General features: G+C 44.0%; 1 protein-coding gene across 1 annotated transcript in view; it reads right to left on the reverse strand.

The window, feature by feature from the left end:
- The window catches only part of TMED10 (transmembrane p24 trafficking protein 10), a 32,671-nt gene extending 22,383 nt beyond the window's left edge, over window positions 1-10,288 (reverse strand). The window contains exon 1 of the mRNA XM_070469645.1: window positions 10,007-10,288. Within this exon, the coding sequence (XP_070325746.1) occupies window positions 10,007-10,231 (225 nt within the window). The 5' untranslated portion in view covers window positions 10,232-10,288. The remainder of the gene's footprint in view (window positions 1-10,006) is intronic.
- Between the last annotated feature and the right edge of the window lie 3,363 nt (window positions 10,289-13,651).

The following is a 13,651-nucleotide window of genomic DNA, read 5'->3' on the forward strand; positions in this document are numbered from 1 at the left end:
TGTCTACTGTCACTCTGCTTCTTTAACTTACATGCAGAGTACATCATGTGAAATGCCAGGCTGGATGAAGCACAAGCTGGAATCAAGACTGCTGGGAGAATTATCAGTAACCTCAGATATGCACATGACACCACCTTCATGGCAGAAAGTGAAGAAAAACTAAAGAGCCTCTTGATGAAAGTGAAAGAGGAGAGTGAAAAAGTTGGCTTAAAATTCCACATTCAAAAAACTAAGATCATGGCATCTGGTCCCATCACTTCATGGCAAATAGATGGAGAAACAATGGAAACAGTGACAGACTTTATTTTCTTGGGTTCCAAAATCAACACAGCTGGTGACTGCAGCCATAAAATGAAAAGACACTTGCTTCTTGGAAGAAAAGCTACGACCAACCTAAACAGCATATTAAAAAACAGAGATGTCAGTTTGCTGACAAAGGTCCTTCTAGTCAAAGCTATGGTTTTTCCAGTAGTCATGTATGGATGTGAGAGCTGGACCATAAACAAAAATGAGCACCGAAGAATTGATGTTTTTGAGCTGTGGTGTTGGAAGACTCTTGAGAGTCCCTTGAACTGCAAGGAAATCAAACCAGTCCATCCTAAAGGTGATCGGCCTGAATTTTCATTGGAAGGACTGATGCTGAAGCCAAAACCGCAATACTCTGGCTAGCTGATGACTCATTGGAAAAAACCCAGATGCTGGCAAAGACTGAGGGCAGGAGGAGAAGAGGACAACAGAGGATGAGATGGTTGGATGGCATCACTGACTCAATGAACATGAGTTTGAGCAAACTCCGGGAGCTGGTAATGGACTGGGAAGCCTGGCGTGATGAAGTCCATGGGGTCCCAAAGAGACAGGACTGAGAGACTGAACTGAACAAAGCACGTATTCAATGAATCATTTTAGCTGCTACCAAGCCACAGTAAGAAATATCAGATGACTTCAGCAATTCCTGCATGTGTTTTACTGATGTAATAAACATGAAGGACTCAACAACATAAAGTTTGGGGGAGTAGAAGAGAGGACTGTGGATGCAAATATTATGCTCAGAGGTTGCAGGTCTCTACGTTTCATTTCGTAAGAGTTCACACTGAATCTAAAGCTGTAGGGTCTATTATTCTAATGGGAGAGAACACCAAATCACTGAAGATACTGTAGTTTTACACTAGAAAAGTAGTATCAGAAATACTTCCAAGAGGCTACCACAAGTTCTATATACAAAGAATGTGGGTGACTCTGATAGCCTAGCAGCTGCATTTAATGGTCATAAAACAAATTTACTCTGATCTTTCAAACAAGATTAAGTATCAAGCCTACCAACAGCATCCCTGAAATCAAAGGACATCTAGATTTTACTCAGAACAAAGTTAAACTTAGAAGGCCATAAGCAGCATCAGGCAACATTGAATTCTTTCAAATTTCCAACATAATTCAGCAATGGCATAGCACAGCACAGAAGTGACGTTTAAGGAGGCTTCTGAAGTACTGAAAACCAGACATGGAAAATTTCCAGGCAGTGGTATGATAATGGATAGATGCTCTCTTCCTGAGTCCATCAGCATTTACTGTATTAACTCAACACAGGCAATACGTCATTATTGACTGGGGTGGGGGGGGGGGTAGGAGTGAGGGGGCGCGCAGGGTAGGCAGCGGAGAAAGAGAGGGAGGAAGGCAAGGGGAATGAGAAGGAAAGACCAGTTGCTGCCCTAACAATACTGCTGCGGGGGTGAAGCCAGATCAAATGTTTTTTTTCATACTGTTCCAAAGTTATTTACGGTAAAAACCTCCAGCGTGACCCTTTCAGGCACAAACAAAGCCTTGTTCTTTCTTAACAACTAGTCCCTTGATTTCCCACAAGTTGTGTCGAACAATGAGGTTGGGGGCACAGGATAAAGCAGATGACATCAACCTCCCTCAAGTCGGAGGCTTGTTTGGGAGCCCAAATTCTGGTCTGTGGCCAGCTGGCTGCTTTCACAGAAGGCGCCACTGTCCAGGCTGCGAGGCCGCATATGCATGTGGGGGCCACAGCTCAGGATCAACCACCAGTCAGCAGCTCACACAGGAAACAGTAAAGAAGCCACCACACCCCACTAGGTTACCTTTAGAAATCGGTTCCCTTTTCCTAGAAACATGAGAAGTCATCATAAAGATATGATACAGCAATTTCAAATTCTAAGCAGCCCCCTTCTCTAGATCACTTGAAAAGAGAGAAGGCTGTGGACAAATGTCCAATGAGAGAGGTTTAAATGAAGTAATGCTGTTTAACCTTGGTGGAGACAGAAACACACAATCAGGTTTTAATTTAAATCTAGAAATCAGTATATAATACAAAAAATAAACTAGATTTTAATATCATTACATTTTAATGTACCAATCAGCCTTCTGTACTAAACTATCTATTTATTGATCTGTTTCTAATCCACTGTACAAGTCACATCAAATGTAAATTTGAGAAAGATGTATTTTTCTTAAGAGAAAAAGATCAGCCCTCAACATAGACAACAGTAATCATGAGCTGAAGCATAGCTACTCCAAATAAAATCAATTAAAGGTGTAGTGCACACACAGACACAATCTTTTCATACAGCTTTTAGTGGTGAAAAAAAATTATAGGCCAATGGTTTCCCAAAGGCCAAGGTTCTTCTTGATCATTTTTAGGCTTAAACTGTGATAGGCCTATGACTCAAGGGTGAACTTCCCAAATGATCTTGTTTGCTTTCTTATCTGTAAGCTAGCTGGGAAACACTGGGACCATATCTGAGTATAATAGCCAAATAAAAAATAATCTCATTTGGCAAAATGGATTATTAATAGCAACAGCACTCTTGAAGAATAACAATGAGAAAAAAGTTAGACCAACTGGATTATTTGGAAGAGGCTAAAAATGTATAAGTGACCTAAATTATTACCATTAGGCTTTTCTTTCTTTTCTGGTGATGATTATGACATCTCCTCACAACTGCTTTCTTTTTTTCTGTAATGTATTTCCAAAGTATAAATCACCCTTAGGCAATAACTCATCTCATTCCCTAAAATTAATTCATCCTCCAATTTTCACTATTAACACAGATTCCAAAGAACTGTGTTAACAGTGTTAACAACTGATAATGGAATCTGTATCATTTAGTCTTTAGAAAATGTGGTTTGTAACTCACAGATTCTGAGTCCCTACAATAGGCGTTTATTATGGACCTGAAGTAATGAGAAAACTTCTATATTCACTATGCATGATGAGTTGGTACTTCCTGCTTCAATTCTGTGCAGCAATCTTTAAATCTGAAACTATTTAGCCCGATTTAGCCTCATTTTATGAAATGAGTAGGGAAGGGATAACCTCAATTGGAAATCTCAACAGAAAACACATCCCAATATGGGCCTGAAGGAGAAATCTTTGCAACACAGTCCCACCCATCATTTCAATCCACTTCTCTCTGTGTTCAGAAAGGCCTTGGCTGGGGCTTCCCTGGTAGCTCAGTAGTAGAGACTCTGTCTGCCCACTGAGGAGACACAGGTTTGATGCCTGACCTGGGAAGATTCCGCATGCTACCAGGCAACTTAAGCCCATGGGCCACAACTATTGAGCCTGTGCTCTGGAGCCTTTGCGCCAGAACTACTGAGCCCACACGCCGCAACTATTGAAGCCCGTGCGTCCTAGAGTCGGTGAAGCCACTGCGAACTAGAAGCCTGCTCACAGTAACCAGAGAGCAGCCCACACTCCCGTGACTGGAGCAAAGCCAATGCACAGCAATGAAGACCCAGAACAACCGAAAATTAATTAATTAAATTATTTTTTTTAAAAAAAAGGCCTTGGCTGGCCACTCAAATACATTTTACCCTATTAACTACTCCTTACCACCTATTGCTTGACTTTTCATTATAATACTTATTACTACCTGAGATTTCTCTGTATCTTTTTAAACTTGTATTTTGTCTTTGTTCTCACTAGAGGTCAAGGACCTTGTCTGCTATTCATGCCTATAACCCCAGCTATGTTTGGCATTTGTGCTAAGTATTAAATAAATATGTACTGAATGAATGGGAAAATCACAAAACTTCAGAATTACTCTCATTAAAATGCTATTTATCGTCACTGCAATGACACAGGGAGAGGAAGTGAGATAAGCAATTCAATTTTCATTTACTAGAGAGAAAAGCAAAGTACTAATATCTATGGCCCACTGCAATAAACCCTGCACAATAAAGAGCTCACCTCCATTAGCCCTTCTAATAATTCTATGAACACTATCATCGCCATCTTACATATAAGAGACTCAAAGAGAAAGGTTAAGTAATTCCCCTAAGACCATACCCCCTTTAAATGGTGGAGCTGATGGGATCTGAACTCAAATCTGTCTTGACTCCAGACCCAAGCTCAATAAGACTAAAATATTTAACTCAGTTGTACAATAATGCCTACACAGCAGGCATGATATTACTTTCCATTACTGGGGAAGCACACAGGAGGCGTACAGGCAAAGACTGGTCCCGGTTAAGAGAACATTTGTGTTCAAAGAACTGCAAGGTATTCAGAATGGCTACAGTGAGGAGGAGACAAGTGAAGAGGAAAAGATCAGAGATGAGATTAGGACAGTGCCAATTCATTTGTTCACTCATTCCTTAGGCTAAAGTCCTACTACGTACCATCCACTGTATTAGACATAGGCATTTCAATGACGATTCACACATAGGCTCTGCTCAAGCTAAAGTCTACCTGAGGAGTTGGGCAAACAGTGAACTACAAGGCAGAGTGATATATGGTAACACTCATGTATTCATTGGACATTAAGGTGCTCCTTGACAGGAGGATGATGAATGAGACAGGTTCATCAAGACACTACATTCACAAAGATCCTTCTAAGAAAGAGCGCCTCCATCAGGGCAATAGCTAAATGCCAAGCCCAGGTGACCAACTTTTGCAGAAAGTATCCATGTCTCCAAACCGTGGCTGCTTAAACCAGGGGTGGATATTTGACCAAAAGGAAAATAATTAACAGGCTGTTTGGAGACCTAGAATGTGGCCTGGGATATAAAAAGAAGCTGAACCAATCAGATCCTTGCACACTGGAGTTGCACCTCAGAAGGTGAAATGATGCATAGAGAGAATTCTTGAGGCAGAGTCTGGACCACTCACGGCCCACTGCTTTAAGAGAAAACAGAACTAAGTGGACAGAGACTATGAAAAAGGTTGCAAATTGTGCTAAGGAGTGGGATCAAGCTCACATACAGGTTCTGCAGCCTGCACAATATATTAAACTTTTAAAAATGACACGTGACTTATGGTCTCTAAAATCCCATGCCTCACAAAAAGGAACCACAACTTCTCAGAGGAACAGCTGCATCCAGGCCAAGGGTTCGACATACAAAAGATGAGCCAAGGGCACCACCGAGCTATTCCACAAAACAGGTAAGCCATCAAAGTCCAACAGGATTGGGTCAAAAGGATATAGGAGCCAAAGGGACAAGTGAGCATAAAGAATGACTGCAACTGACTAAAACAATCACTCCAAAAATGGAAGTAAACAACAATAAAAAATAATCTCAGTATAATACTTAAAACAACAACAACCTTCTTCAGGCTACAGTGGCAATGACAAGGGCAACACTGCTTGCTCTGAAAACCAACAATAAAAAGGAATGAACTCTGCACTGAGCTCAACTTTCCTTCCTGAATTATAAATTTTAGAGTAATCAAATGGCCTTAAGTGATGAATTTCTTAAGAATAATTCCAGCTAGTAAATATGAAAGGAACAATTAGAAAATCATCATTTCACAATCTTAATGAAACAATATATCCACATAAGTCATCAATAGCTTCACAAGTTAAAGATTAATTGGCAGCTTTACATTAGAGGCTCCAGGTTGTTACCAACTTCGTAGGCAGGATAATGCCCCCAACCCCCAAGAGATGTCCATATCCTTATTTCCAGAACTTGTGAATATGTGATTCTATGTGGCAAAAGGGGGTTTGCAGATGTGGATTAAATTAAGGGTCCTTATAAGGGAAAGAAGGAAGCAGGAGAGTCAGAGGAGATGAGATGATAGAAGCTGAGAAGGGAGAGAGGTTTGGGTGGGAGAAAGGAAGAGAAAGTTTTGGAGATATTACGCTTCTGGCTTTGAAGACGGAGGAAGGGGTCACCAGTCAAAGAGTACAGGTGGCCTCTATAAGTTGGAAATGGCAAGTAAATGGATTCTCCCTTAGAGCCTGCAGAAGGAACACAGTCCTGTTGACACCTTGATTTTAGGATTTCTGACCTCTAGAACTGGAAGATAAATGTGTGCTGTGAGCCACTAGTGAAAGTCGCTCAGTTGTGTCTGATTCTGTGACCCCATGGACATATAGTCCATGGAATTCTCCAGGCCAGAATACTGGAGTGGGTAGCCTTTCCCTTCTCCAGGGGATCTTCCCAACCCAGGGATCGAACCCAGGTCTCCCACATTGCAAAAGGATTTTTTACCAGCTGAGCCACAAGGAAAGCCCAAGAATACTGGAGTGGTAGCCTATCCCTTTCTCCAGGGGATCTCCCCGACCCAGGAATAGAACCAGGGTCTCCTGCATTGCAGGTGGATTCTTTACCAGGTGAGCTACCAGTGAGCCACTAAGTTCATAATGATTTGTTATAGCAGCAGCTGGACTTTAATACACACAACTGAATCCACTGATCTACCTTAGCAGCACCAAGGGGCACAAAAGTACTGTGTGCAGTGCCATGATGTCACATGAAGTACACAATACCACTTGTGAAGTAACCTCACATAAACCCGCATCTAGTTACCTCTTTATAGTTGATTACTTTTACAAGAACAAGGGGGACAGACTCGTCAAATGACACCTCAAGGAAGCAGAGACAAACCTATAATGTAGGACATAATTTAAGAACTACTGACCCCAACAATATAATTCAAGCATATAAAAAAAAGGGAGCTGGGGAAGAGAGAGTGAAACTATTGTAGATTAAAGAGACTTGAGAGACACAACAAATTAATTTAAAATAGCTATTTTGAGACAAGTGGAGAAATTTGAGTATGAAGTGGTAGGTGGCTCAGTGGTAAAGAATCCGCCTGCCAATGCAGGAGACATGGGTTTGATCCCTGGCTTGGGAAGATCCCCTGGAGGAAGCAATGGCAACCTACTCCAGAATTCTTGCCTGGGAAATCCCATGGACACAGAAACCTAGAGGGCTATAGTACATGGGGTCACAAAAGAGTCAGATACAACTTAGTGATTAAACATCAATCAATTATTAGATAGCATTAAGGAATTATTGCTAACTTTGCAAGGCATGAAAACAGTCACATAACATTGTGATTAAGTTTGTATTTTTAAAGAGATTCACCCTGAAGTATGAAAGACTGAAACACCATGATAATTAGACTTTAGTTTAAAACGATTCAGCATAAAATGCAAAGGGAGAAGCGGTTAAGATGAAACAAGTGTGACACGATTCCGATAATCTGGGTAATGTGTACATGGTGGACAGGCTGTACTCTTCTCTATAAAAAATAAACAAATACCAAGACCAACTTGAATTAGTTGGTGATATTTTAAAATCAAGAGCTTTCGCTTCAAAATCTGGATTTCTAACTTTATTTGAAAAACCAGATGTGGCAACAGGTCCACATCAAGAGATGAGTACTGACTATTCCAAACTGAGAGTTTCCACTATTCCTCGTTATCCGCCATTTATCATCACGGCTGCTGTTTTTCTTATAGCTGGCCCAACTCATTCATTTATGTTACCTACTTGGCATCTAGGAGAAGGACCTCAGAAGTAGTCTGAGTAAGCTGGCCAGTAGCAAGAGAACAGAGCAGACAGAGGATGAGATGGTTGGATGGCATCATCGACTCAATGGACATGAGTCTGAGAAAACTCTGGGTTATGGTGAAGGACGCCAGGGAGGCCTGGTGTGCTGCAGGTCATGGGGTTGCAGAGTCGGGCATGACTTAGAAATAAACAACCACAAAGTAAGAGAACAGAGCAGACATGGGGAGAGCAAGTGTGTGATGGTAACGCTAGCGTGTAGATAGATTCCTGCTGCTGAGGTCCCTTCAGCAGCCTTGGATATATATGTAATTCCTGTAAGAACTTGCTATATTATATGCTTCCTGTATTAAGTGCTTACTAGAAGCAAGTCAGTATGCTTGACATTCAGAAAAAAATGAACATGAAAATAATTACTGCCCTCACAATACTAACAGTCTAATGAGGAAGACAAGATATAAATACAAGTAGTTACACTGTAAGATGAAAATAAACTGAGTTTAGGGTACTGTTCAGGGTGGCTCATATATAAAATGCAAAGGGGAGTGATGACAAAGTGCATAAAGCTTCAGGAACAGATCATGAAGAGTGCTACAGAGTATGTTGGAAAATTTAAACTTTACCAGGTAAAGAATAGTTAAGGTTTTAAAACATAAGAACCAATCAGAGGGGCAACACTAGAGATGAGAGTAAACTCTCTTTTTTTTTTGAGTAAACTCTCTTTCATTGCTCAAATTCTTTGATTCTATGCACTACACCCTTTGAAGAGCCAGAAGCAGGACCCCCAAAATACTGTATCTAAGTCTATAAAGTTATGCCATCATTTCTTTCTTGGCCAGAGAGAAGTTTGGGGCCTGAAGAGAATAACAAAAGTCTGGGTCATGGTGCAACAGTGGTGAAAATAGTTTACATCTCTCAAAGTTCAAATAATCTGCATCTGTTAACCACTGTGCATACTCAGTTACTTTAGTCATGCCCAATTCTTCGCGACTGTAGCCCCCGCCAGGCTCCTCTGTCTGTGGGATTCATCACGCAAGAATACTGCAGTGAGTTGCCATGCCCTTCTCCAGGGAATTTTCCTGACCCAGGGATCCAACCCTCATCTCCAGAGCCTCCTACACTGCAGGTGGATTCTCAACCCTCTGAACCACCTGGGAGGCCATCTGTTACCACTATTGGGTTCCAATACCTTAAAAATAAACTATGGTCTTATTACACCCAAAGCTCTAATAAAGTGTAAAAATGTTTCTTCCTGTCTGGGTTCAAGACCCCTCCTGCTAAAAACAAAAACCAGGTGCTTATAGTGAATGAATAAAATTACCTAAAATACAATCAAATATTGACAGATATCAAACACATTAACACTTCAAAGATCAGGTCTGGTCATCATCCCCAATCAATATGGGACCAAACTGGCACTACAGCAATATTCGTCACCATCCAAGAGTATCACTGAAATTTACAGAAAACTTGGCCAAGCCCAGACTCTGGGGAACCAGAAAGGAAAGGACTAGAGACTTGAGACCGTTTTGTCACCAGAAATCGACTTTAATCAATCACAGGAATGACAAATAAAAGACACGATGAGAATAAGACTGCAGCAGTTTTCTGGCACCTTACTTAACTCCCAACCTAAGAATCCACTTCAGCTCTGACACCAGCTCCATTACCTTTCTGAGCCTCAGTTTTATCACGTGTAAAATGAGGCTAAACAGTACTTACTTCACAGGGTAGGGTAGGAACTAATTGCTAATACGTATACAGCAGCACGGGACCTAAACACAGCTGATGCTCAAAAAATAACAGCTTTTTATTATTCACAGAAAATTTAAGTGATTTCATTATTTTCCTGCAGGTATCAATGTCTTGTGATGCTGATCCCCACAAATAATCAGCCTCCAAAGACTTCTTTGAAGACCCCTAGTTACCAGTTCAAAGTACCTAAAACCAAAACAGGGACAGGACCCTGACAAGGACCCAAAGTCAAGGCCGCGGCCGCTCAGCGGTCACCACATCCGCCAAGGCCCTGGCGGGCCCTCTAAAGGATTCCCGGCTTCGGTGCGCGGTTCCCAGTCCCGCCCCGCGACCGCCAACGAGCGGGGTGAGGGGGCGGTCTCGACCGCGCGCCCTTCGCTCTCCGCGCGGCCAGGCCAGCCCTCCAGGCCTCCGCCCGCCCGACTCCCCGATCCTCGGCCACCTCGCCGGCGCCTGCGGTCTCCCCTCCCCGCCCCACCCCGCGCCGCACCTTGAGATGGGTGCGCAGGCCGCCGGCGCCCCCAGACTGGTCGGTGATCTCGTACGCGCCCGTCACCAGCAGGTCCTTGTGGATCTCCTCGCGGAGGCACTTGCGGGAGTTAACGGGCAGGTGGAAGGAGATGGTGAGGACCGAGCTGGGGCCGAGCAGGAGTAACAGCAGCAATGCGAACGGGCAAGGGCCACGCCGAGCTTGTGGGCCTGAGGAGCCAGACATGGTGCCGGAGACTGTTCGCCTCCCTGGGCCTCGATCGCGCCGGAACCGGGAGGGCCCACGGAACTCACCTCTGACCTTCTCAAAGTCGCCGGCGCCATTTTGGAGACTGGCAAATAGATGGGGGCGGGGGAAATGTATTAGTAAACCTTTATAAAGTGAAGAAGGGATATGATACTACGTCATGCCCACAAATTAACGTGGTTAAATCAGATTTTACAGGAGTTTCCAGGAAAAGTTTCATTTTTATTAAGCTCAGTGCCTGCTCAGTCGGCCATAGCAAGTACGGGCAGCTCAGGAAGTAATTTTCTTTTAACTTCCGGAAGTAGCGCCCGCGAGGTTTAAGGTCGGTGATACCATAGCAACTAAGCTCCAATAGGAAACAGCCACACTGCCTATTGCTGGGCCCGCCCGCCAACCACCCCCAACCGGCTGTGGGGCAGTCCTAGCACCCTGGTGACAGTTGGGACGTAGAGCGCTTAAGAGGAAGACTTCGAGAAGCAGAGGAAAGCTTCTAATTTGGCTATTAGGCGAGTGGGGGCCAGAACTTCAGAGAAGTGGTAGAAGTCACCTGGTGAATGTGAGCTGGAGGTGTCCAGTTCGTGCGCCTGAGCGGGGGTTATTTGGGCTGTAGTAACTAATTTCTGAATGTGCATCTTGTTTGGCAAATATTGAGCACCTACTCTGTCAGGTAGTATTCAAGCTAAATTTGGATTAATATTTAAATTGAACACTGTAGATGGACCTAATGTGGTTTACCAGATTAGCGTTGTACATGGAGGGCAAGTATTGGTGTATTTTAAATGTAAAATACCGTCTTACTAGTCATAGCAAGAAAATTTACATAGTAATCATTCATGCTTTCCTGTAACATATTTACTGGTTACCTACTGTGTGCCTGACTCTATACCATTCGTACATACTGACATGTTTATTGATTTAACCATTATGGGGATGCTGTGAAATATTCAAGGCTAAAAAAATAGGAAGATGAAAAAAAGAGTACTTAAGTTTGAAATTATCTTACTTTGATTCACGTTTATTGAGCATATACAGAAATACCCAGAAGGTGGATTGTCTGCACTTAGCAAATTAAATAACTGTTCGTATTTATAACTTCTTTCAGTCTACCTAGTTGTTTTCCTGGAGCTGAAGTCGCACAAACAAAATAAGAACAAACATAAAGGAGCTGTAAAGCATTTTCAGTTCAGTTCAGTCACTCAGTCGTGTCCGACTCTTTGCGACCCCATGAACCGCAGCACTGCCAGGCCTCCCTGTCCATCACCAACTCCCAGAGTCCACCCAAACCCATGTCCATTGAGTCGGTGATGCCATCCGACCATCTCATTCTTTATCATCCCCTTCTCCTCCTGCCCTCAATCTTTCCCAGCATCAGGGTCTTTTCAAATGAGTCAGCTCTTCGTAAATCATTTTAAAATTTGACAAAAGGCATGTAATAATTATTTTATAAGGTGTCTACTTAGGAACACTTAGTTTGATTTTTTTATCCCTCTTCACAAGAGATATGATTGCTAATCTACTCGGTGGTGGTTCAGTCGCTAAGTTGTGTCTGACTCTTGTGACCCCATGGAATATAGCCCACCAGGCTCCTCTATCTGTGGGATCTTGCAGACAGGAATACTGAAGTGGGTTGCCATGCCCTCCTCAAGGGGGTCTTCCCAACTCAGGGATCAAACCCAGGTCTCCTGCATTGTAGGCAGTTTCCTGCATTGCCGGTCACTCTTTAGCAACTGAGCCACCAGGGACGCTGTGTGTGTGTGTGTGTGTGTGCGCGCGAACAGGGACGCTGTGTGTGTGTGTGCGAACAGGGACGCTGTGTGTGTGTGTGTGCGCATGTGTGTGTGTGTGTGCGAACAGGGACGCTGTGTGTGTGTGTGCGTGTGTGTGTGTGTGTGTGTGTCCGAACAGGGACGCTGTGTGTGTGTGTGCGTGTGTGTATGTGTCCGAACAGGGACGCTGTGTGTGCGTGTGCGTGTGTGTGTGTGTGTGTGTCCGAACAGGGACACTGTGTGTGTGTGTGCGTGTGTGTGTGTGCGCGAACAGGGACGCTGTGTGTGTGTGTGTGCGTGTGTGTGTGTGTCCGAACAGGGACACTGTGTGTGTGTGTGTGTGTGTGTGTGTGTGTGTCCGAACAGGGACGCTGTGTGTGTGTGTGTGTGTGTGTGTGTGTGTCCGAACAGGGACGCTCTGTGTGTGTGTGTGTGTGTGTGTGTGTGCGCGCGCGCGAACAGGGACGCTGTGTGTGTGTGCATTGCAGGCAGTTTCCTGCATTGCCGGTAACTCTTTAGCAACTGAGCCACCAGGGACGCTGTGTGTGTGTGTGTGCGCACGCGAACAGGGACGCTGTGTGTGTGTGTGCGAACAGGGACGCTGTGTGTGTGTGTGTGTGTGTGTGTGTGCGCGCGAACAGGGACGCTGTGTGTGTGTGTGCGCGCGCGAACAGGGACGCTGTGTGTGTGTGTGCGAACAGGGACGCTGTGTGTGTGTGTGTGTGTGTGCGAACAGGGACACTGTGTGTGTGTGTGTGTGTGTGCGTGCGCGCGCGAACAGGGACGCTGTGTGTGTGTGTGTGCGCGAACAGGGACGCTGTGTGTGTGTGTGTGTGTGCGCGCGAACAGGGACTCTGTGTGTGTGTGTGTGTGTGTGTGTGTGTGTCCGAACAGGGACGCTGTGTGTGTGTGTGTGTGTGCGAACAGGGACGCTGTGTGTGTGTGTGTGTGTGTGTGTGTGTGTGTGTCCGAACAGGGACGCTGTGTGTGTGTGTGTGTGTGCGCGCGAACAGGGATGCTCTGTGTGTGTGTGTGTGTGTGTGTGTGTCTGAACAGGGACGCTCTGTGTGTGTGTGTGTGCGAACAGGGGCGCTCTGTGTGTGTGTGTGTGTGTGTGTGTGTGTGTCCCCGAAGTTGCTTCAGTCATGTCTGACTCTTTGTGACCCTGTGGACTGTAACCCACCAGGCTCCTCTGTCTGTGGGATTCCCCAGTACATCCTGATAATTTGCATTGGCCTTTTCCGTGCCAGTGCATGGAATCAGTACCAAGTCATTATCTAATTCATTGTTTACTAACAGTCCTGAGGCTCTGCTGATCATCAGCAAGAGATTTGCAAACAGTAAAAAAAAAACCTATGTGTATGTTTTTCTTAGATTTCTTACATTTAAATAATAGCTTACATGTTTTAAAATATTTTCACACATATTAATTATCTTGTTTGGCACTTTCAAAAAACAGTGTGACATAGGCTGGGCAAATCTTTTGATTTTATAGATGAGGAAACTGAGGTTCTGAGACCCCAAAGAATTCTTGTACCCAAAGTCCCATAGTTTAAAAGTGACAAAGTCAGTCTGAGGGCCTGAACTATCTTTAAAAGGTGCTATTAATATTATTTATATTTTACAGGTGAAG

The sequence above is a fragment of the Odocoileus virginianus genome, chromosome 6 (genome assembly GCF_023699985.2).
Source record: "Odocoileus virginianus isolate 20LAN1187 ecotype Illinois chromosome 6, Ovbor_1.2, whole genome shotgun sequence".
Lineage (NCBI taxonomy): Eukaryota > Metazoa > Chordata > Mammalia > Artiodactyla > Cervidae > Odocoileus > Odocoileus virginianus.